Below are 20,407 nucleotides of genomic sequence, written 5' to 3' on the forward strand. Positions count from 1 at the left end.
CTTCCCCACTTCAATTGAATTCAGCACTATCAGGTGTTTTAACTGCATTGTCAATACATGAATACAAATGGCTTGAATATAGGAAATGATATTAACTTATGAATTTGTGAAAATTTCTGAAACAAGGTATGTCAATTTATAATAGTGATAAATATTCATCAGCTTCTGCAAAAGCAGACAGTACACAAGCACTTTTGGTGCGAGCCAAATTTGGCCCGAACATAAACGTCGGACCAGGCCTTTTAGCTCAGGTCAAATTATAGTGTGTGAATTGTAATTGGTTCCAGAAGTGAAACACTTTGTTAGAGTATTGTTTAGTATCGAGTAGTATCGAGTGTGATTTGCGTGTGAACACGCTATCTTATTAGGCACGGGCCAAATTAGACTCGGGCCTGATCTGGCCATTTTGGCCCGGGCTGAATCGTCTCCGTGTGATCGCCGCTACAGATTACAACTACCGCTAGAACGTTCATTATCATTCCACAATGTCAACCATAAACGGCTTCGTTGGTCATGATTACAATAATTGATGAAATCTCGAGACAGGTTAGCGTCAGTTTCGCATCTTGAGACAAGCAACTTTCTTCAGATAAGACAAACTTATAATATAATGACACAAAATTGATGATTTTTCTCATGAATTGATATCATCAACCGCACACAGAGTGCTGCAAGAATAACTTGGTTATAACCATCAAGGCAGACAGCTGTTCAAATCCATCTATCTCATTGGTCTCAATGAAAATGTATAGAGAAGAACAATATCATAACAATCCTAGTAGCCTAGATTTCCCCAAGAAGTGATTTCAAAATTTCAAAATCATCAGACATTCTTGAAAATGTCTGAGAGGGAACGTAAGCTGCGTGATTACCAGAGTAGATGTATTCCCGAGACAGTACTCCGTATTGTTTTGGAGATAACATTTACCTTGCTTTACTCTTCTTTCAGGTTTTATCAGCGATGGGAGAAACAAGTTAAACAACTCACGATACTGTCAGGTTACAACATTGCATGCTGATGAATGATCATCATTCCATGAAATCAAAGTGAGAACTCTCCATTGAGACGAATCTCTGTGCTCGATAACCCGGTATCATCGCCAGAATTCTGATCACTGTTTTCCAGATGGATGATGAAATTATGTACAAGCTGCACCAGTGAGCCAGTCAAAAATATTGACAACGGCATCAATGAGTTCCCATTGAAATTCAAAACAGCATCAAATATAATCATTCGCATATATCAACCGCTGCTCCGTTACTGGTTGCATTAGTTCTAAGGGAACAGTAAAATTTTGATTGAACTAAAATCAACGGGAAATCAGCGATCTGACGTATGTTGTGAGAATAAATTCTGACGACCATGGCGACCATGTTAATCAATTAAGGGATACTTAGTCCATCAGATGATTACTGATTAAGAACGCATTGAAACAACGACACCACCAGTACAGGCATTGTTCTAAAGAGCCCACCAAATGGATTTTTCAATGAATCACGGCAATGAAGCTATGCCCTATGACATCCATGAATTATTTAATTCATCCAATGGGACATTCACCGCAGACTCGGCCCTTTTCAAACAGTTAATGAAAAATATATCGAATGGGGAATTCGACGCATTAGAGGAACCCGTTTGGAGAGGAATCATCATAACTTTATATGTGATTGTGATAACTATGGGCGTGACCTTCAACGGTGTAGTCATCTATATACTAGGCCGGAACCGCACGATGTGGAATGTTACAAACGTTTTTATCGGGAACCTAGCATTATCGGATATATTTTTGTGCCTATTCAATTTACCGGTTCAGCTATACTATCAACTCAGTGACAACTGGATATTTGGGGATATACTCTGTCAGATAATCATGCCACTTTTTGCGTTACCTGTCCACGTGTCAGCGATGACGATGTTACTTATTGCGATGGATCGTTACTGGTTGATCGTTTTTCCGTTACGCAATCGGATGTCGTTGAGGACAGCCGTAATTCTTATCATCATAACATCAACAATATCGGTGTCAGTGGCCATTCCGCTCATGGTATTTTCACGAACTCATCAAGTCAGTCATCCGGATTTAGCGATTTATAAAAACTTCTGCATGGAGGAATGGCCATCAAACACCGGACGTATCGTCTACACGTCTCTCGTATTTTCAATACAGTTCTGTTTGCCACTTTTAGCAACTTCCATCATGTACCAGAGAATCTATGTACAACTTCTCTGTCGGCCGGTTCAACATTCTGATAACCGACGGAAACATCGAACCAACAAAATACTCATGTCGATAGTCATCGTTTTTTGTTGTTGTTGGTTGCCATGGAATATTTTTACGCTGGTCAACGAACTATTCCAAGGTTTGCTGACAGGCAGGTTCATCAAATTCACCGATTTGATATTGAAGATTTTCGCAGTCAGTTCCGCGTGCGTAAATCCGTTCCTGTATGGTTGGTTTAATGATAACTTCCGCAAGGAGATGAACAGTTTCCTAGTGAAAATGCGCAAAGACGGTTCATTAAGAATCAAACGACAAGGATACCGCGATGAAATGACTGAAGACCTTAATGATGGTAGGTCGGCGTGCGATCCTCTTAATAACTACTCAATTACCATAGACAGGATAACCACCACTGAAAATATCTAGACAAATTTCTTCAAAAAGTCTGGAATCATAAATCGTTACACCAATTCCACGCATCAAACCAAATTGGCGATGTTTTTGGAAAAAAAGAACATAAAAACCAAAAGTGGTAAATGATCGATACACTGGTATGATTATAAACTTACAAAACCTGTGTGAATATTTTCTGTGTGCAAGATCCATTTTATCCAGGGACTAGGCGGGTTTCAGGTTTCTTAGATGGTGAATATAGATCTATCTTGGGATATTATATTCCCATTTCACCATTCCTGTATTCAAATTTCTTTTACCAGTCCTATTACAATTTTGTCCTTGTCTTTTCTAAGTAATTCTATCTGCATCGACAATATCCCTAAGCGAGCCTATACAAGAATTATTCCAGCAATTTCAATGGTTCCAATTATCTAACATCAAATATGGTATACAACTATGTATTATTGCTCATGAAACGATATTGGTACAAAAAACGTTTTTTATTGTATGCGCAGCTGAAATGAAAGTAGAATTATCTAATACATAATACTAGCATTACTTCAAAAAGTGATTCATTTTCATCGTTTGTAACAAGCTTAATACCAGATATTGATCTGGCCTTTGTTGATATTGCCACTAAAGATATCATCAGAAGTCTCGATAATCCACTGTAGTGTAACGAGAAAGCTACATTCGTTAGAAATTCATTAGTTATTAGTAGCAAATCTGCTTTTAACGCACAATATATCAGCACAAAAGCCAGATAATAATCATCAGAAACAGCTATACACAGAAGTTTTCAACTTTATGATATCACAAGGCCCAGCCATATGATGACAAAGTTACCGAAATGTATCTTCCAACATCACGAATATCAAGACACTTGTCAATTATTCTAACTTTACTAGCATGCCTTTCACTTCTGGTCCTTCTTACCCCTTCCTTTTCCTTTTCAGTGGACCACTACAAATCACCAATGGCAACCACCAAAAGAGGATTGCTAAGGGACTACTCAACCACTTTGTAACAAAACATTATGTACTGTAAATGATTTTTAATGATCTATCATCTTTATGTATAAATAAATCATTGTTATCTTTTGATATGTCTAATTCATGATATATGATATAGTGTTTACTGTAGCAGTAGTAACTGACAATGTAATGCGACGCCGCTTTCTGACTGCGGTACAGCATTATCAGGACTAATTACTCTGCATCTGAAAGGTTAATATTGGAAGGTAGTTGACCACCCACATAAAGTCATTAATCAAATACATATTCGATAGTTTCTGAAATGTTTTCTGGGAAAGAATGACCATTTGCGATTTGAATTCGCTAAAAAATATTTTCCAACTAAAGTGTTTTCATCAATCCACAGTTTAGATAAGATATGGCTGATATAGTTCCACCAGTCAGCCAAACAATCCGTCATGACACACTTTCTTGATATTGACAGTAGAGAGTGAAAAGGGCCTGATGTTGGCATTAGAAATAACCACCTGCTTAACTTTCATTTCTTGCCTTCGCTACCATTTAAAAAAACAGCTCAGATTAACTGATTTTGACAACAAAAACGTCACGACGAATGACAAACTCTTTTAGAATTATTTTATCAAACAATGCCTCGGTGTCGTTGTCACTGAGATAAGAAAACCATTTCCTCTAGTGATTGATTTTGATGTTAATGGAATTTTCTTTCTCTTAAACCGTGCCCATTGCATTACAGATCAACTTCTATAAAAGATAAGAGCGTACTTATGCACTTAAGAAAAGGCAAACGGCCAAAAATAGTTCTCCACGATTACTGAGCTCATTACTGCGGCACAAATAAGCTAAGCGATATATCCAGTTTGTGAATCAAAATCAGATTTCTGTATGTTAATCAATTACATCAATGAATCTTCTATCTCAGTGTTCTATCTAAAAATGTCATACATAATCGGGGTATAAAGAACGGAATAATGACAAACGAAACATTTCCCTCGTCCCGTTCATGATATTGAATTCTGCGAACGATTTCGAAACTTGCCCTCAGGTAGAAACGATACATATTGAATAGTCAGTCAATGAAATTGCGCTGAAAATCTGACGATACCTCAGAGTGATGCGTCTGATGGAGACAGATCGCGGCGTCACTCTATTCATGATGCGTATAGCCTGGATAATCAAAATCTTATGTTTTTCACACATCGGTGTGGAAAAACTAATCAGACAATTGTCAATCTTCATTCAAGGGAACAGGAACCTATAGCTACACATTGTGAAATCCTAGCACCGTAATTTTCTTGTATACCGCAGCCGTCGAAATTGGCTGATACCTTACGAATAATGAACATCTTTAAGAATGGATTTTCTCTTCAAATTATAGCTTTCGAGTCGAAATCGAAAAGGCGATCTACTGTATCTACTGTAAACCTGAATGTCTACTGAATATCAGCGAATATTGATGACGAAAATAAGAAATTGTGAATGCAACAGCTTTAAGCTCGTAAGAAAACATCTGCAACGCTTTCTCATTTAGAAAAAAAACAAACTCTATCTGATGGTAATGACAATGCCAGTGCTTAAGAAAACAATCAGTTACAGTCAAGGAGCAGGTGATACCGCTGAATAAAAAAACAATACAACTTTCAGTGGAATAACCAAATAGCTTGAGATATTCAATGCTTTATTATCATTCTTAGGGAAGATTGAGAAATTATAACAGTTATCAACCACGAGTACCTTTCAGAGTGACACAATCTAGTCATGATTCGAAAAGGTATCGAATTCAAGTTGTGGGATTATGTTTGACGACATAAACATCCACAATCACCGCCATGAAAAGTAAGGGTGTATGTCATTTAATCAAAGAATCAACATTTCCGCTGACTGAATTTAAATGTAGAAAGAAGAATCAACTTTAAGACTTAAGAGTGACAGTTAACAAGTAACCAAAACGAAACACAGTTAAACGCGGAATATCAAAGCAGCATCGACCGACTACTTATATCAATGCGGACTGCAGATTAGCTCACCAATCAGCAAAACCAGATTTAAACTTTCTAAAACATCAATGCATAATCTTAGAAGCAGAAGTTCTGATCAGTAAGTTCATTTCCGCAAGCAGTGGCAATTTCCTGCAATATTCCTCACACACAATCTGACAGAAATGGCACACTTGCACATAAAGAATGGCATTCAGACTGCAAGTGAATCAATCACGCAATACAAATGCTTCCTGCTTTCAGCATAAAATCTAGCAATCCATATGAAACACTTCTTAGATGATAATCCAGGAAGAACAACTGCCGAAGGAGCTTAGCATTGGGATTATGTATGAATGATTTCATGAATTCTTACGTAAAATTTCAGTCGATTTTAACATTTCTATCCATCCGTAATCCCAGGGATGAATCATAAAAAAAGTTTCCTAAAGTCTAAGACAGTTAATCTTTATAAATAATGCTAATTGAAAATAACCTAGACCATCGATTGAATTTTCATGAACCAGTAGTACTGAATGAATTGATTAGTAAATTAGATTGAAAATGTTTCTACGTCTCATCTTAGAATTCTCATCTTATTTCAGCAATTTCAGGCAGCAATACGTGACGAATTGTGATGAATTTATACAAGACACCTTCCAGCAAATTGTAACATAACGCGTTTCCAGCTAATTTCTCAACTAATAGAAACACCTTTTGAGACATGCGCCTGGAAACAAACTAATGTAGAAACACCTTCTCAGGCTTTTGTGAAATAATGTCCCTGGTGTACTGGTAATGGAGTTAATCATATTGATACTACTTTTCACATTTTTGCCAGAATGTAATGAATAGGAAAAGTATCGATTTCAACTATTCTTATGAAGCTCTCTAGATTCATACGGCACCAGATGAATGGAAGGAGCTTCTAAGTAGCACAACTCAATTTTTTTAGTTTCAAAATGCTGATGCTAGGTTCACTATTAAATTGTTTATAAAAATACATCCAGAATAGCCGCATATTTTTCCTATTATCCAGTAGCAAAGAATATTTTCTCAAAACGAAACAATGAACACATTGGAAATTTGTTTTGTAGCTTGTTATATCGTGTTTGAGTTGAAGAAACGCTTCATACCTTTGGTTCAGGCACTCGGCTCAATTCTCCTAAACTGTGACAGAGCTGTACGTGACGAAATTGAAATGGATTGTTACGCTTATCTTCAAATGCTCGCATAATTTTGTCACTCATCCATTCAACCTGCAGAGTTAATAAATTCATTCATTATAAAATCATCAGTAACACTTAATTCTAAAGAATCTAGTTAATTCCCATTTATTTCTGATTTTTTCTAGTAGCATTAATTGTCAAAACCTACTGCAGCAAATTGAGAAACCGTTTTTGCCGATTTAATTCAGAAAGGGAGATAAATGTACCTGTGATTTAGCAAATTCTACAACATTATAGCTAACGTTGTTCAGTAATGCTAATGAATAAGCCATAAGACCTGAATCAGCATTTCTCCATAATTGATCCTGAAAGAATAAGCATGAAAATAATAAACATTTTATAATTGACAATTTCAATATTAAAAATGCGCCCTGGTGATCGATAACAGTAGTCGATGACCCTTGAAACTAACCACGATCATAGAACTTGTCATGAGCTATGTACAATTTCACATTTGAATGTGACTAAGAATATGCATAGGTTCCATATACATTGTATTGGAAATACCATGTTTTTTGCCACTCTTCAACCCCTGGTGAACATATACATAAACATAACACAATGACCTCAAAACAGACAGAGAATTTGTCATTAGCTACAACATGCACCTATATGCGGGTACCTATAAACATTTACACGCGGAAATATCATGTCATTCCACTATTCAATGCCACCTGGTGAGCATGTGCAGAAACCAATGAGCTTGAAACTCAATGAACGCGTAGAACAATTAGCAATAACTTTGCAATAGAATATATTTTCAAAATATGCTTATGTAGCATTAGACAAAATTTTTATATATAATTCATAATTTATTTCCCCTCGGTGGGGAGAACAAATAACTGGGTAATCCCAAATCCAATGTGAGATCAGTCCTCTTATTACTTAATTAAATATCAATGCTATAAGATGAAATATGAGACGAGAAGATACACAATATCCGTGTAAGATGATAACGAGAAAAAATCTCACACCTGATGATGGCTAACAGTCTTTAACCGAAACGTTGCGCAAATATATAGGCCCCTATACTCTTCTATTCAAGTTTCTCGTTTCGGCTGAATCTATTGTGGGATTTCTCTCGTTAAGATGAAATATGTCGTTATTTGAGGTCAGTCAACAAAGAATGAGTTTATATAAGAGTGATAACTAATTGGTCGTAATTGTGATTGGATATTATAACTGTGGCTGATATAATTGGGACTTACCAATAATTGAGCCAATTCTAAAACCCTGCCAGCTGTATCTACAGTAACAAGTGCGTTACCACCTCGCCGCATAGTCTGAAGTATGTTTGCTATGAAAGAAAAAATTTAAACTTGTACTGAAAAGTCAAGGACATTTCTCGAAGGATTTACAATCCTAATCACCAGACATAGCGAAATGAACAATGACGTAAGAAGTGACCGGAGACATTCTAGACGCTAATGAACCTCACTTATTCAAATAGGAGTAAAAGTAAACAAGAAAAGGAGACCTACTCATTAGCTGTTCATCACGATTACGTCGACGGGCTTGTTGATATGTAATATTCAATGCATCTGTTATCAATAATGAAGGCCTTGATATAGATTCGAGATCACATCCATTCAAATGCCTGATATAATAAGCATAAAGTTCAAAGCTCAAATTATTTATTGATGAATCTCATTATAGAATTTGTGGAATCCATGGCAGTTGACTGACCTCTCTTTCTTGTGATTATAATCAACTGCATAAATTATTTCTTCCTCTCCATCTTTGACGATTTTCCAGATGGTACCCCCAATCATGTGTCCAGCAGATATCGGCGTAATCTGTAATCCTTGACCTTTTCCTGTAATCATAATGATAAACTGATTAAAAAGACATAATGGCATTCTAAAACAAACATAACAAACCTACAAAATAGAGTAGGCGGTACATGAATAGATTTTATATGTAATCAATCAATACTTACCCCTCAATGTGACAGTCTGTGAATATTTCAACTGAATAATCTTATCGAATGCTGCATCAACATCATCAAGTGTAAAGACATCAAAGTCTTCTGTATTATGACGAGACTGAAACATTACCAAAATGACATGATAATGTTAAATTTTCATTCCCATATAACTTGCTATTTCCCCCCTTGCTGTTTTCATATCTCGGATCAATTGATGTCCACTCTAATAATAATTAATTTGCTTACATAGCATAGAACTATAAATATAATCTCCACATTACATCACATGAGAGAATTAAAGACATTCTAAAATAAACCGCACAACCAGCAAGGATAGTTCAAAAATAAGCTAATCTAAAAATATAGGTTTTAAGTTCGTATTTAAAACAATGAAGTGATGGACATTCCCTTAATGACTGGGGAAGACAATTCCATAGACTGGGTGCATAAAATATAAAGCCCTAGATTCACAATAATAAACTATGGTGTGAAAAATCAAGGTAAAATTCTAAGCTCACCTGATATAAATCATACATGAACATTTGGCCCATTTTGTAAACAGGAACTGTGGCATAAATTGGACAAGATAATCCAGCTTTGCCAACAAGATGTGGAAGGGCCCCTAAATGAAGGTAATCTGGGTGTGATAAGAGGACAGCATCAATTTGATGAAGATGTCTGAAATGATATCAAATAAAATAAAACATAAAAAGTAGAGTTCCAGGGAAATCATGTACGCTTGGTGAAATGCTTGACAATTTGGAAATTTCAATGTTCAATGGCACCTGGTGAACAAATACAGCAATCAATGTCCTAGAAACTTACCAGAGAATATCATGAGCAATATGTGTGCAATAAACGTGAAAAAAGATTAGTAGAATTTTCAATATCTAATCTTTTTAGCTGCAGGTGTGTCGAGGGTAGATACACAGTATCCAACCATGACAATCCATTGAAGCATCGTCAAAACTTTTCAAAATAAATGGGTTCTTTCTACGGACGGACAAAAAGTGAACACAATAGCCCACTGAGACTTTATAAGGAATATTCACTTCTACAGATATATTGAATACAAATAAGTAAAATGGTACAACTTACTTTTTTAATTCTTTTGTATACTCAAGACCTTGGTCTTCATCCCATCCACAGTCCAAAAGAAATCTGAATTCATCGACTTGTAAGAGGTAACAGGGTGGACTTTCGCCCATTACTCCAGAAAAAGCGTGTAATTTTACAATGGACGTCATGATGTATTATATCATTCACTGCAAGAGAATTTTGACATTAGAATAAAAAATAATATCCTAACACCATAACAATTACTACAGTTTTTGTTAGGATCTTGTAAGAGGTAACAGGGTGGACTTTCGCCCATTACTCCAGAAAAAGCGTGTAATTTTACAATGGACGTCATGATGTATTATATCATTCACTGCAAGAGAATTTTGACATTAGAATAAAAAATAATATCCTAACACCATAACAATTACTACAGTTTTTGTTAGGATCGTAGGTTCAATCAAGACTGCTTAACTAGAGCAGCACTCAATGTACAAAAAGCAACATCTTTCCGATCTTTTGCAGAGAATAACCACTAATAAAGCAGATACATTATCAACGCCCCAGGCCAGGAACAGTAGCCCATTGTCCAGCAAGTGCCAGAATTTCATCCCAAATAGGATAATATCAACTAGAATTAGTGACTAGCCTACTTTCATACTGGATATGATATAGTGAAATATCGGTTTAAATATTACAAACAGATTTTCTGGTCCCCTGAGGTTCGTTACAACGAGGTTCAACTGTACAAGGGGACATGGTGGATTGGCCAGCAGAACACAACACAGCGGCCCGAGCGAGGAGCGAGTGCAGAACAGATGCCGGCGGATCGGACGGATGGGTGGATGATCAATCAGATCAGATCAGATGATGATGATGGCACCGTGAAACTGGGGTTAGAGGTAGTCTACAAATTATGTACTCACATTAGGATTAAAAACGAGAAACATAATCAGAATCGACAGATTGTGAGATAATTACTGGGCGAATGCAGTATGAGACAAAAGATGAAATTTTAAATGATTTAAGCGGCGAACTTGTAATAAAACAAAATTGTGTGACGCCCACTGTAACAACTTACGTGTATCTCATAAATGCCGGTCACCGGACTCGGTCGTTTTTATCGTTTTCCGTGTCCGCGTACTAAGCAGTTTTGCAAATTGGGTTCGAATCCCGATAAAGTTCAGTAAATGAGTGGAGCGCTAGAGCGAAAATCTGAATTCCATACTTCTAGCTGTCAAAATTTGTTTATTTATGGAACGTATCTGAGTCGACGAAAAGCTCATACTTACCTACCAGCTATGGAATTTGACGATGAAGATGATGAACTGTTTAAGAATATATCTATTCCAAGTAAATTTAATCTGTGACAACATTTCAATGATAATATCTGAAAATAAGCTTTTTCGGAAAGTATTCCATTAATTTTTAGCTGATGCTGCTCCAAAAAAGGACAATCAAGTCAAGGAAGCAGCAAATATCCCAGAAGAGTTCCCTTTTCCATTTGTTCCATATGATATACAAATCGGTTTCATGAAAGCGCTTTACAGGACACTCGACGAGGGTAAAATCGGAATCTTCGAAAGTCCAACCGGTACAGTAAGTGTGGTTTGGGTCAGCAGTGCTCACTGATGATGCATCGGAGGGCACTTGTTTGAATTACGAAAGCATTTGTAGTACAGTAACATCCCAAAGTTCATCAATTCGAACCTGTTGTAGTTGAATGAGGAGTTTTTTTATTATAAGGTCAGGTGAGTATGAGGTTAAAAAAAATCATTTACCTAATTGTTGGTGGTAAGCTTTTATAATCACATGGGCTTATGTACGATTGTGAGACTAAACCACAGGCAGGTAACTGACTTTAGAAAAATGAGATGTTAACGTGTCAACATGTAATTTTTCTAAAGTTAGTTACTGGTAATTACTTCAAAACATTTGGAAGTAATTAAAGGTGTCACTGTTTGATTTAAGGGGAAGTCATTGAGTCTCATATGTGGAGCATTAAAGTGGTTGCGGGATTTTGAAGATAAACAGAAGCAAGAATTGGAAGATTTGGTTGGCCTATCGCGAGAATATCGGTGGGTTTAGTGGAAGTCATCATTTATCCCCAGTAGTTTGCGACTTCTAGAAATGCACAATATACTTGGATGTTTTTAATTTTGCAGAAATCAAAGTGATGGAAATGAAAATTGTGCAGCTAATTCTTCTTCCGGTATGACTTGACTGGTTCTGAACTGTTAAATGTTATTAGAATGAAGTTATGTCAGTTTCAGCATCTTGCAGCAAGATGTTTGTTTTTTTAAGGTTTTGATTGGATCTCAGAAAATGTGGCGAAGAAAGCGAGAGAGGAAAAAGCACAGAAATTGAAGGTTTTGTAGGCCTATAACCCCTATTGTAGCTTATATTTCCGAAGAGATTTCATTACATGTGTTTTATTTGAATACATGCATTTTCCATTATTTAGGAGGAAATTGATGAAAGGCTGAAGAGAGAAGCTCGTTTGGACGCTGTTCGTAAAAGAAGCAGACCTACGAAACAAGCAAAGAGAAAGGTAGAAATGTATTTATGCAAATTTTTTCACCTTTCAATTTGATTCGCCAACACTTTCTGTATTCACTGACTATTGATATTAATTTCTTTCAGCATGACGAACTTGATAAAGACTTTAACGTCCTTTTCAAAAATGCAGATATTGAAATGACCGATAAAACTGATGATGACGATGATATTATTGTTGCCGATTATGCGAGTGACGATGATGATCTCTCTAGTAGGGATTATGGTCATGAAAATGACAATGAAGAGTTGGAGGAAGGAGTTCATGTCACAAAGGTGGGTGTCTCTTGGTTACAGAAAAACCTTGATATTCCAAGCGCGTAACGATTTATATTTGAATAAAACTTTTCAGATATATTTCTGCAGTAGAACTCATTCACAGTTGGCACAGTTTGTCAGAGAAATACAGAAGAGTCCATATGGAGAAACAACTCAAGTTATTACTCTTGGCTCAAGACAGGTACCAGTACCTGCATTGTATCGGTATATAGAATTCTAAGAATAGGCCTAATTGTTTTCAAATATCTGTTTATATGCTGTCGGCTTATCAACTAGACTGAGCATGTTGACCACTTAAAGTTTATATCTTTATTTTCAGAATCTATGCATTAATCCAATTGTTAAACAGTTGAAGTCAATAAGCCTCATCAATGAAAAATGTCAGGAGCTACAGAAAAACAAGTCCAGTAAGTATCAATTAATGTAGCGTATGATTCCAATCACAAAACCCTCAAATTTTGAATTTTAGCCCTTGGCCCCCTCAAATTCTGAAAATTGTGCCTAAGAAAATCGCATATTTCTTGTCATGTTGTCGAGCATTTCAAACCGCTTGCTAAGGGGACAAATTGTTTTGTTTTCTTTCGAAAAGGTGCAAAGAAGAAAAAAAATGTTGGAAAGTGTCCATACTACAAGCAGGAAAACATCTACGATCTGAGAGACAACGCATTGGTGTGTTAGATTCTTTTAACTTGCTGTAATAACTTTGCATATTATCTCATACCATTTTGAATGTTGTTTTATTTGTGTATGATAGATTGAAGTTCAAGACATTGAGCAGTTGGTTAAAACAGGAAAACAATTAAAGGCTTGTCCTTACTACAGTACCAGATATGGCATACCTGCAGCTGAGGTGAGTTGTCAAAATGAATGCGATCAATAAATCTAGTTCGTTTTCAGTCCTTATTTCACAGACATTTGCTTACAGGTTGTAGCCTTGCCATATAATATACTGCTACACAAATCGACCAGGGAAGCTTGTGGTATCAAACTCAAAGATAACATTGTTATAATTGATGAAGCTCATAACTTAGTTGAAACCATCAATAGCGTTTACAGTGTAGAAGTCACAGGTGCTCAGGTAAGCTTGTGGTCATAATTCCAAATCTTCTAGTTACTACTACTACATCAGCTTGTAACTTGTGCTTTTACTATACTTTCAGTTGTCTCGTGCTCATTCTCAACTGTCACAGTATTTGGAGAAGTATTTATCACGACTGAAAGCTACCAATGTTCTTTACATCAAACAGCTATTATTTATCTTGTCAAACTTTATCAAAGTTTTAAAGGGTGAGAAAACTCTATAATTAAAATTCTCAATGTTTTATGCAGAAGATAAACTTCCATGATGAATAAACACATGTATGGTATATTATTCTTTTTCCAGATGTAAAAAATAGTAAGACTAAGCAATCAACAGGTAAAAGTTGGTAGATATTCATGATATGACTTCTATTGATATAAAACAATTACTATTCACAAATGATTTGTAGACACTAAGATACAAACTGTTGCTGACTTCGTATTTTCTGCTGAAATCTGGAATCTGAACATTTTCAAGATAGTGAAATATTGTGAAGTCAGTCAAATCAGTCGAAAGGTAAACTATCAGTTCGTATTCACTTCAGGAGGATACGTGACTCAGTACATTCATTTATACAAAGTCCAATATGAAAACACATTAGGTTTCCCATATTTAATTCTACTTTTCAGTTGCACGGCTTTGTTGAAAAGTATAATCCATCAACTGAAGTGAAGAGTGAGTGTAATAAAACATTTTACCCTTATTTCATAAAGCCTACCAGTTGATGGGATACATTAATTAGCACTTTCTATTTTTATCCTGCAGTTGCAGAAAAACCAAAGGTCAATAAGTCTGCTTTAAGTTCTTTTTTGACCAATTTCAACAAAAAGGAAAATGCCCCTCCTTTCAGTCATCTCATGGGTAATATTTATAGTAAATTTAACTGAACTTAGCTCACCTCTAGATAAGTACGCTAAATACTCGGATCTGTGACATTGCTTGCTTGTTCTTCAGATAAAGAAACCTCTGGAAGTAGTGAAGCTAATGAGGCTGGAACAATGTCTTCACCTCTTATGCATATTCTGACCTTTATTTCATCATTAACGTCAGTTTATTCAGATGCGCGCATTGTTATTAAAAAGGAAGGTCAGTTTTATCATTTCTAAAACCTTGTCTGAGTCTCAGTGTTTCAATGATTGATATCATCACACATTTCCATCTTTTCTTCCACAGACTTGTTGAGTCACAGTAGTCTGAAGTTTCTGTTGTTGAATCCTGCTGACCATTTTCGTGATGTTTTATCTGAAGCAAAGTCTGTTATTGTGGCTGGTGGAACTATGCAGCCTGTACGTATATAGGATCGTATTTTGTTCAAATGCTGCCCTCACGCCTTAGATGATTCAATTACCGGTTCTTTCTAGGTATCTGAATTTAAGGACCGGCTATTCATAGCTGGCGGAGCATCATTGGATAGAATCATAGAGTATTCATGTGGTAATTTCTCACTACGTTTTCATTATGGAAACAGAGACCTGTACTTACAAACTTGCATAATCTGTTACCAGTATTCATCATTCAGGTCATGTCATACCAGAGTGTAATTTGCTACCACTGTCATTAGCTAAAGGACCGTCTGGTGTGGATCTGGATTTCACTTATCAATCTCGAGATACTCTGGCTATGGTACGTTGTTTTATTCATTCCCATGGAAATTATCAGATCTAGATTTTGAACGTCATCATAGAAACGATGATTTTGTAGCTGGATGAACTTGGGCGTGTGCTGTGTAACCTGTGTAATATCATTCCTGGTGGTGTTGTTGTGTTCTATCCATCTTATGACTACGAGAAGAAAGTTTATGCTCATTTAGAGAAAAATGGGATGCTGAGTCGAATGTCGGAAAAGAAACGGGTTAGTGACTTCGTGTCTGGCTAAAGCGATCTTCATAGGACCATTTTTATTCTCATATATTGTCAAAACAATTTCAGATATTTCGGGAACCCAAGCGGACAAATCAAGTTGAAGGAGTTTTGTTGGAATATTCAAACTCGATCAAAGTAAGCTACTATTTCCATTTTAGTTTTCCGCAGAAGCCCTCAACAAGAGGAACATTTTGTTTGATTCTTCATTATAGAAACCATCCAACCGTCAGAGTGGTGCGATGTTGTTCTCCGTAGTGGGTGGAAAGATGAGCGAAGGCATTAATTTCTCAGATAATCTTGGAAGGTAGCAAATCTGGTGGGCCTTTATGAATATAATGTATCCTATGTATGTTTGTTACTGTCGAATGAAATGTTTTTTTATGTATCAGGTGTATTGTAATGGTTGGTCTACCTTACCCAAACATGTATTCACCAGAGCTTAAAGAGAAAATGGATTACCTCAATTCATCACTGGTAAATATTAGATCTACTTACTTCAATTTTCCTGTCCAGTTACAGGTTCATTATGATTTCATGTATTAACTTTTTCAGCCTAAAGGACCAGATGGTAAACTTCCAGGTCAGCAGCACTACGAGAATCTATGTATGAAAGCTGTGAATCAATCTATTGGTAAAATTACAGTTTATTTTAGCTAGTACATGAATACATCATCTCTCTTTAAAGTCTATATAAACACCATAGTCCTCCATCTTCATTTTAGGCAGGGCAATAAGGCACAAGGATGATTATGCAACCATTGTGTTATTAGATCAAAGATATCTAAAACCAAGCATTGTAGCTAAACTACCTGGATGGATTTCGCAGTATTTGAAGAAAATTGATAGATTTGGTCCAATGTTTTCCATAATTTCTAAGGTAATCTCTCATAAACAAGTCTATCTCGAGTGTAAACTCATTTGAAATGCCTCAATTGACATTCATTTGTTTTGTTTTTTTAGTTTTTCGCCACAAAGAAGAGAGATCCCATTTCTTGAAAGGATCATCAGATGTGGCTACAATACCTCATACTAGTTATTCACATAGTTAAAGCTCCCAGTTAAAAGATGAATGTGATTTCATTGGTACTATATAAATATTTTATTTTTTTTTGGATAATATAATACACATTCTACATACAGTAAACACAATTGATTTTGTCAAGTTGAATTTATGGATTATTTCAATTTCAATTTGAGTATTCGTCGCAATGGCTGATAGTCATCTGCTTGCATCATTTTACGGCATTGAGCCTCGAAGTAGGATTTGTTCTACATAGAACAGTTTGCCTCTGATCTCACAATACAGCGGTTAACTCAGATGATCAATTTCACTCTGAATTTGTTCCAACTGAAACAGAAATATTGTGATAATAATGCGATCTTTACAATGAGATGTTTGCAGTTAAATGTAGAAAATACTTGTACCTGTGTATAAAATGCGTAGAGTTCTGAATGAGTAAACTCCATACGTATATGTTCTTTGTCCTGAAATGTGCAAGAACATCTTCAATGATTATAATCCAAATCCACCAACTCCAGATGTATATTCAAGTTCATACCTGTTTTTCTTCATCTTTAATTAGCAATTCAAATAAAGCGACTGGCAGTTTCGTTTTTCCTCTGCTGGCTTGAGACATTTGAATGTGTGATCGCCATTTCACTCCATCTAACTATAACACAAAATTATAAAACCTTAAAATTTTAAAACCAAGTTTACACTATAGTATGAATTTCATTTTGAGTACCATTAATTGATATAAAGTATATACACCTGTTTCTTAGAAATTGAACGTTGTCGTAGTTGATCAACAACATTTCTGGCACTGTTCATCCAAGCCTCAACTATGACATTCACCTTGAAATATTTACAATCATAAATCAATTTTCACTTCCAAAAATAAGTGTCAAAAGGCAAGTTGGAATCGGGGAAAAGTCAGGGATACTTCTTTAGAAAAGTCAGGGAATTATCGGGGAATTTTATAAAAAGCTATAAGTCAGGGAAATTTGTTGATTGCTGGATCTCGTGCAAAATCAAACAGTTTTGCCAATAGTTACAAATTAAGAGGTGATGAAAGTGAAAATGTACCTTTGATTCATCCAATTCAATTTGTTGAAGCTGCTGAGTTAAAACTGCTGGCTTTGCCGTATGATAAGCAGCCTAAAAATACATCCACACCAATCAAATTTAGAATGAAGAACTGAGATTGAAATGAGGACTACGTTTGATTGTGGCAATCCACCAGGTGTCACTAGTGTGCATTTAGACAACAACCCCTGGATTTGAACCACAAAGATCATTTTGAGTTTATCAAGTTTAGCGTACCGAGTTTTCGTACCGACATGCATCTAGTGGGTTTAGCAGTTTTCATAAGTCAGGCCTACCTGTTGAAGAAAGAATTCTAGTGTGGTCAGAACCAGTTCGAGTTCTTGACTTGTTAAACCCAAAGCAGACTCTAATTTCTCTTCCTCTTCTTCACTGAAGGAACGTTCTTCCTAAAACAAAATCCAGGTACACATGATGCCATTCATTTATAACAGACAGATAATTAGTGATTTCAACATTTACCCTCTCATGTAATTTCTGCAATATCCTTGTGAGAAGCAATGGAAATTTCCCATCGTGTAAACCATTTATCAAAGAGACGGCTTTCTTAATGCTGTAAAAGTGATAAATCATGATGATTAAAATTGAGCAATAGATCTGATATCTACGAGAACAAAGGGGCCTTGAGTCCAAGTGAAGATCAAGAACTACACCAGCATTCCCCTAGTCCAGTTAGCCATTTTTTCCAAAAACTAGGGGTCCAGGGACACCATGCCCACTTGGGAAGTGGTTTCAAATGCTCAACAATCTAACAATTTCAATATTCAAAGCCCCCTGGTGACCATTTACAAAAACCAATGACCTTAAAACTCACCACAATCATAGAACATGTCAGCAGCTACGATTTTGTAATTGATTGTGATAACAAAATATGCCTCGTTACCAATTTAATATGGAAATACTAAGTCATTCTACTATTCAACGCCCCCTGGTGACCATATTCAAAACCAATGACCTCGAAACTCACCACAATCATAGAACATGTCATGAGCTACAACTTTGCAATTGATCATGGTAACAAAATATGCCTAGGTACCAATATAATAAGGAAATACTAAGTTATTCTACTATTCAACGCCCCCTGGTGACCATATAGAAAAACTTATGTTCTTAAAACTCGCAACAATCATAGATGATGTCATGAGCTACAACTTTCCAATTGATTGTGGTTACAAAATATTCATAGGTACGAATATAATAAAGAAATGCTAAGATATTGTATTATTCAACGCCCCCCATATACGAATTCCAATTACGGTACCTTGAAACTCACCACAATCATAGAACACGTTATGAGCTACAACTTTCTAATTGATTGTGGTAGCGAAATATGCTTAGGTATCAATATAATGTGGAAAAACTTTTTCCCACTTACGAATGAGTACTGGTGACACCAAGATGGCCGCCAATTGCGTCATAATTGGCTGATGAAAAATACCTGTCTCAGGTATAAAATATCCCTTTCCAAAGAACACCCATCACAAATTGTAATGAGAAATGGCAAACCAGTAGGAAGCTACAGGACTCAGAATTCGGGCCAAAATTAACATTTTTGGGCACTAAAAAGGTCATAGGACGGCCATCTTGAGTCCGACCGACCCAATTTTTGTTATGTTGATGGGCCCTGGGGGGATTCACATATATCCGAAAGATCAAGGTAATTGATCAAAGCGTCTTCAAAATTTCCCTCAAAAAGTTCAAAAATGTGTAAAAAGTGCTGATTTTGGCGAACAACAATGGCTGCCAGTCGGCCATCTTGATTCTGACAGGGCCAGTTTTTGGGCTGAAGATGTGTCTAGGGTAGATACATGTGTAACCCAAATAGCAAGACGTTACCTTGAAGCATCTACAAAACTTCCCAAAATAACTGGATTCCGTCTACGGACGGACGGACGGACAAACGGACGGACGGACGGACGGACGGACGAAAAGTGAACGCAATAGCCCGCTGGGACTAAAGTCCCAAGTGGGCTAAAAAAAGAAGGGGAACCCAAACAGAATGGCTGGTATTCATACAATCATCCCACTTCACCCATTGCTGGAAGTGGTCGTATCCACAGTGCTCTACAATCCTAGTGTGTACTGAAGCTAAGGTTCTTAGTGACCCCTACCCACCAGGCACCAGGCAGTGGTAGGGCCATCAACCGGAGATGTAGTTTGATTTGAAGGCAATATTGGAGCCCTCTCGCTGGGTTCACAGGGGCTTGTAGTTTGGGGTGAACTGTAGCTTAGATCGTCCAGTATCCCAGGTTGAGGTACTATATATCTGGAATACTGGAGGATCTGACTACGGTAGTTTACCCCCAAACTTAGCACGTCGTTGTTACGGTTCTCTAACTACGGTTGTTTGTAGAACAAAGGCTAGGAACTAGACTACCCCCAACAAGGCCAAACTACGAGCCTCTATCATCTGTGTGACCGTGACTGTCTGACTGGGCGGTGGTATTCACTTAGACTGTCACTGTGTCGTGTGTGCCGGTCGCTAGGTTCTATCTTCATTGTTGTGATACGTTTGCTTCAAATCTCAAAGTTAAGACTGAAATTGTATGAAATAGATTGGATTGAATTATTGAAATGTATCACCTCGAGGTTGCAGTGAACAGTGACATTTTATTGATTGATATTTTTTGACAGCACCACTTTTGACAACCGGAAGTATTTACTACGATTGGTCGACGGCCTTGAGAATATCACTGAATTCAATTCAATTAATACTTTATTGAA

The 20,407-nt window shown here is 36.5% G+C and overlaps 4 protein-coding genes across 4 annotated transcripts in view; 2 read left to right on the forward strand and 2 right to left on the reverse strand.

Annotated features, from left to right (window-relative positions):
- Positions 1–9,991, reverse strand: part of LOC141915465 (cleavage and polyadenylation specificity factor subunit 2-like) — a 31,271-nt gene extending 21,280 nt beyond the window's left edge. Inside the window, exons 1-8 of the mRNA XM_074807006.1 lie at positions 9,841–9,991; positions 9,261–9,420; positions 8,755–8,860; positions 8,502–8,631; positions 8,297–8,412; positions 8,024–8,112; positions 7,022–7,120; positions 6,723–6,845 (exon numbers count right to left, since the gene is read on the reverse strand). Of these exons, the coding sequence (XP_074663107.1) occupies positions 6,723–6,845; positions 7,022–7,120; positions 8,024–8,112; positions 8,297–8,412; positions 8,502–8,631; positions 8,755–8,860; positions 9,261–9,420; positions 9,841–9,989 (972 nt within the window). The 5' untranslated portion in view covers positions 9,990–9,991. The remainder of the gene's footprint in view (positions 1–6,722; positions 6,846–7,021; positions 7,121–8,023; positions 8,113–8,296; positions 8,413–8,501; positions 8,632–8,754; positions 8,861–9,260; positions 9,421–9,840) is intronic.
- On the forward strand, positions 1,479–2,648 carry LOC141915000 (prolactin-releasing peptide receptor-like). The gene has a single exon (XM_074806356.1). The coding sequence runs from the start codon at positions 1,479–1,481 to the stop codon at positions 2,646–2,648; it is 1,170 nt and encodes a 389-aa protein (XP_074662457.1).
- A 1,033-nt stretch (positions 9,992–11,024) lies between the features above and the next one.
- LOC141915461 (ATP-dependent DNA helicase DDX11-like) lies at positions 11,025–16,699 on the forward strand. Its single transcript, XM_074807002.1, has 28 exons — positions 11,025–11,154; positions 11,234–11,400; positions 11,773–11,879; positions 11,967–12,013; positions 12,106–12,170; positions 12,266–12,352; positions 12,445–12,633; positions 12,710–12,817; positions 12,956–13,043; positions 13,226–13,305; positions 13,391–13,486; positions 13,562–13,714; positions 13,797–13,923; positions 14,021–14,053; positions 14,127–14,233; positions 14,347–14,392; positions 14,483–14,578; positions 14,672–14,803; positions 14,891–15,003; positions 15,079–15,151; positions 15,237–15,340; positions 15,419–15,568; positions 15,646–15,714; positions 15,792–15,883; positions 15,969–16,053; positions 16,132–16,210; positions 16,302–16,456; positions 16,540–16,699. The coding sequence occupies exons 1-28, from the start codon at positions 11,103–11,105 to the stop codon at positions 16,573–16,575; spliced, it is 2,736 nt and encodes a 911-aa protein (XP_074663103.1). The 5' UTR covers positions 11,025–11,102; the 3' UTR covers positions 16,576–16,699.
- Positions 16,673–20,350, reverse strand: LOC141915482 (COMM domain-containing protein 10-like). The gene is made up of 8 exons (XM_074807034.1): positions 20,267–20,350; positions 18,146–18,236; positions 17,962–18,072; positions 17,666–17,737; positions 17,351–17,434; positions 17,139–17,249; positions 17,005–17,064; positions 16,673–16,927 (listed from the first exon to the last, which is right to left on the reverse strand). Exons 1-8 carry the CDS (start codon positions 20,290–20,292, stop codon positions 16,889–16,891), a joined length of 594 nt encoding a protein of 197 aa, XP_074663135.1. The 5' UTR covers positions 20,293–20,350; the 3' UTR covers positions 16,673–16,888.
- Between the last annotated feature and the right edge of the window lie 57 nt (positions 20,351–20,407).

This window comes from Tubulanus polymorphus, chromosome 1 (genome assembly GCF_964204645.1).
Source record: "Tubulanus polymorphus chromosome 1, tnTubPoly1.2, whole genome shotgun sequence".
In the NCBI taxonomy this organism is placed as follows: Eukaryota; Metazoa; Nemertea; class Palaeonemertea; order Tubulaniformes; family Tubulanidae; genus Tubulanus; species Tubulanus polymorphus.

Excerpts from the sequence above, each read along its gene's own strand:
- LOC141915482 (XM_074807034.1), bottom strand. The coding sequence starts at position 20,292 with ATGTCACTGTTCACTGCAACCTCGAG. Across the intron at positions 17,250-17,350 it reads GTTCAATTTCTAAGAAACAG|TTAGATGGAGTGAAATGGCG; the intron begins GTGTATATACTT and ends TTTGTGTTATAG. Across the intron at positions 16,928-17,004 it reads TCTACGCATTTTATACACAG|TTGGAACAAATTCAGAGTGA; the intron begins GTACAAGTATTT and ends TTTCTGTTTCAG.
- LOC141915000 (XM_074806356.1), top strand. The coding sequence starts at position 1,479 with ATGGATTTTTCAATGAATCACGGCAATGAAGCTATGCCCTATGACATC.
- LOC141915461 (XM_074807002.1), top strand. The coding sequence starts at position 11,103 with ATGGAATTTGACGATGAAGATGATGAACTGTTTAAGAATATATCTATT. Across the intron at positions 14,393-14,482 it reads TCCATCAACTGAAGTGAAGA|TTGCAGAAAAACCAAAGGTC; the intron begins GTGAGTGTAATA and ends TTTATCCTGCAG. Across the intron at positions 15,715-15,791 it reads AATATTCAAACTCGATCAAA|AAACCATCCAACCGTCAGAG; the intron begins GTAAGCTACTAT and ends TCTTCATTATAG.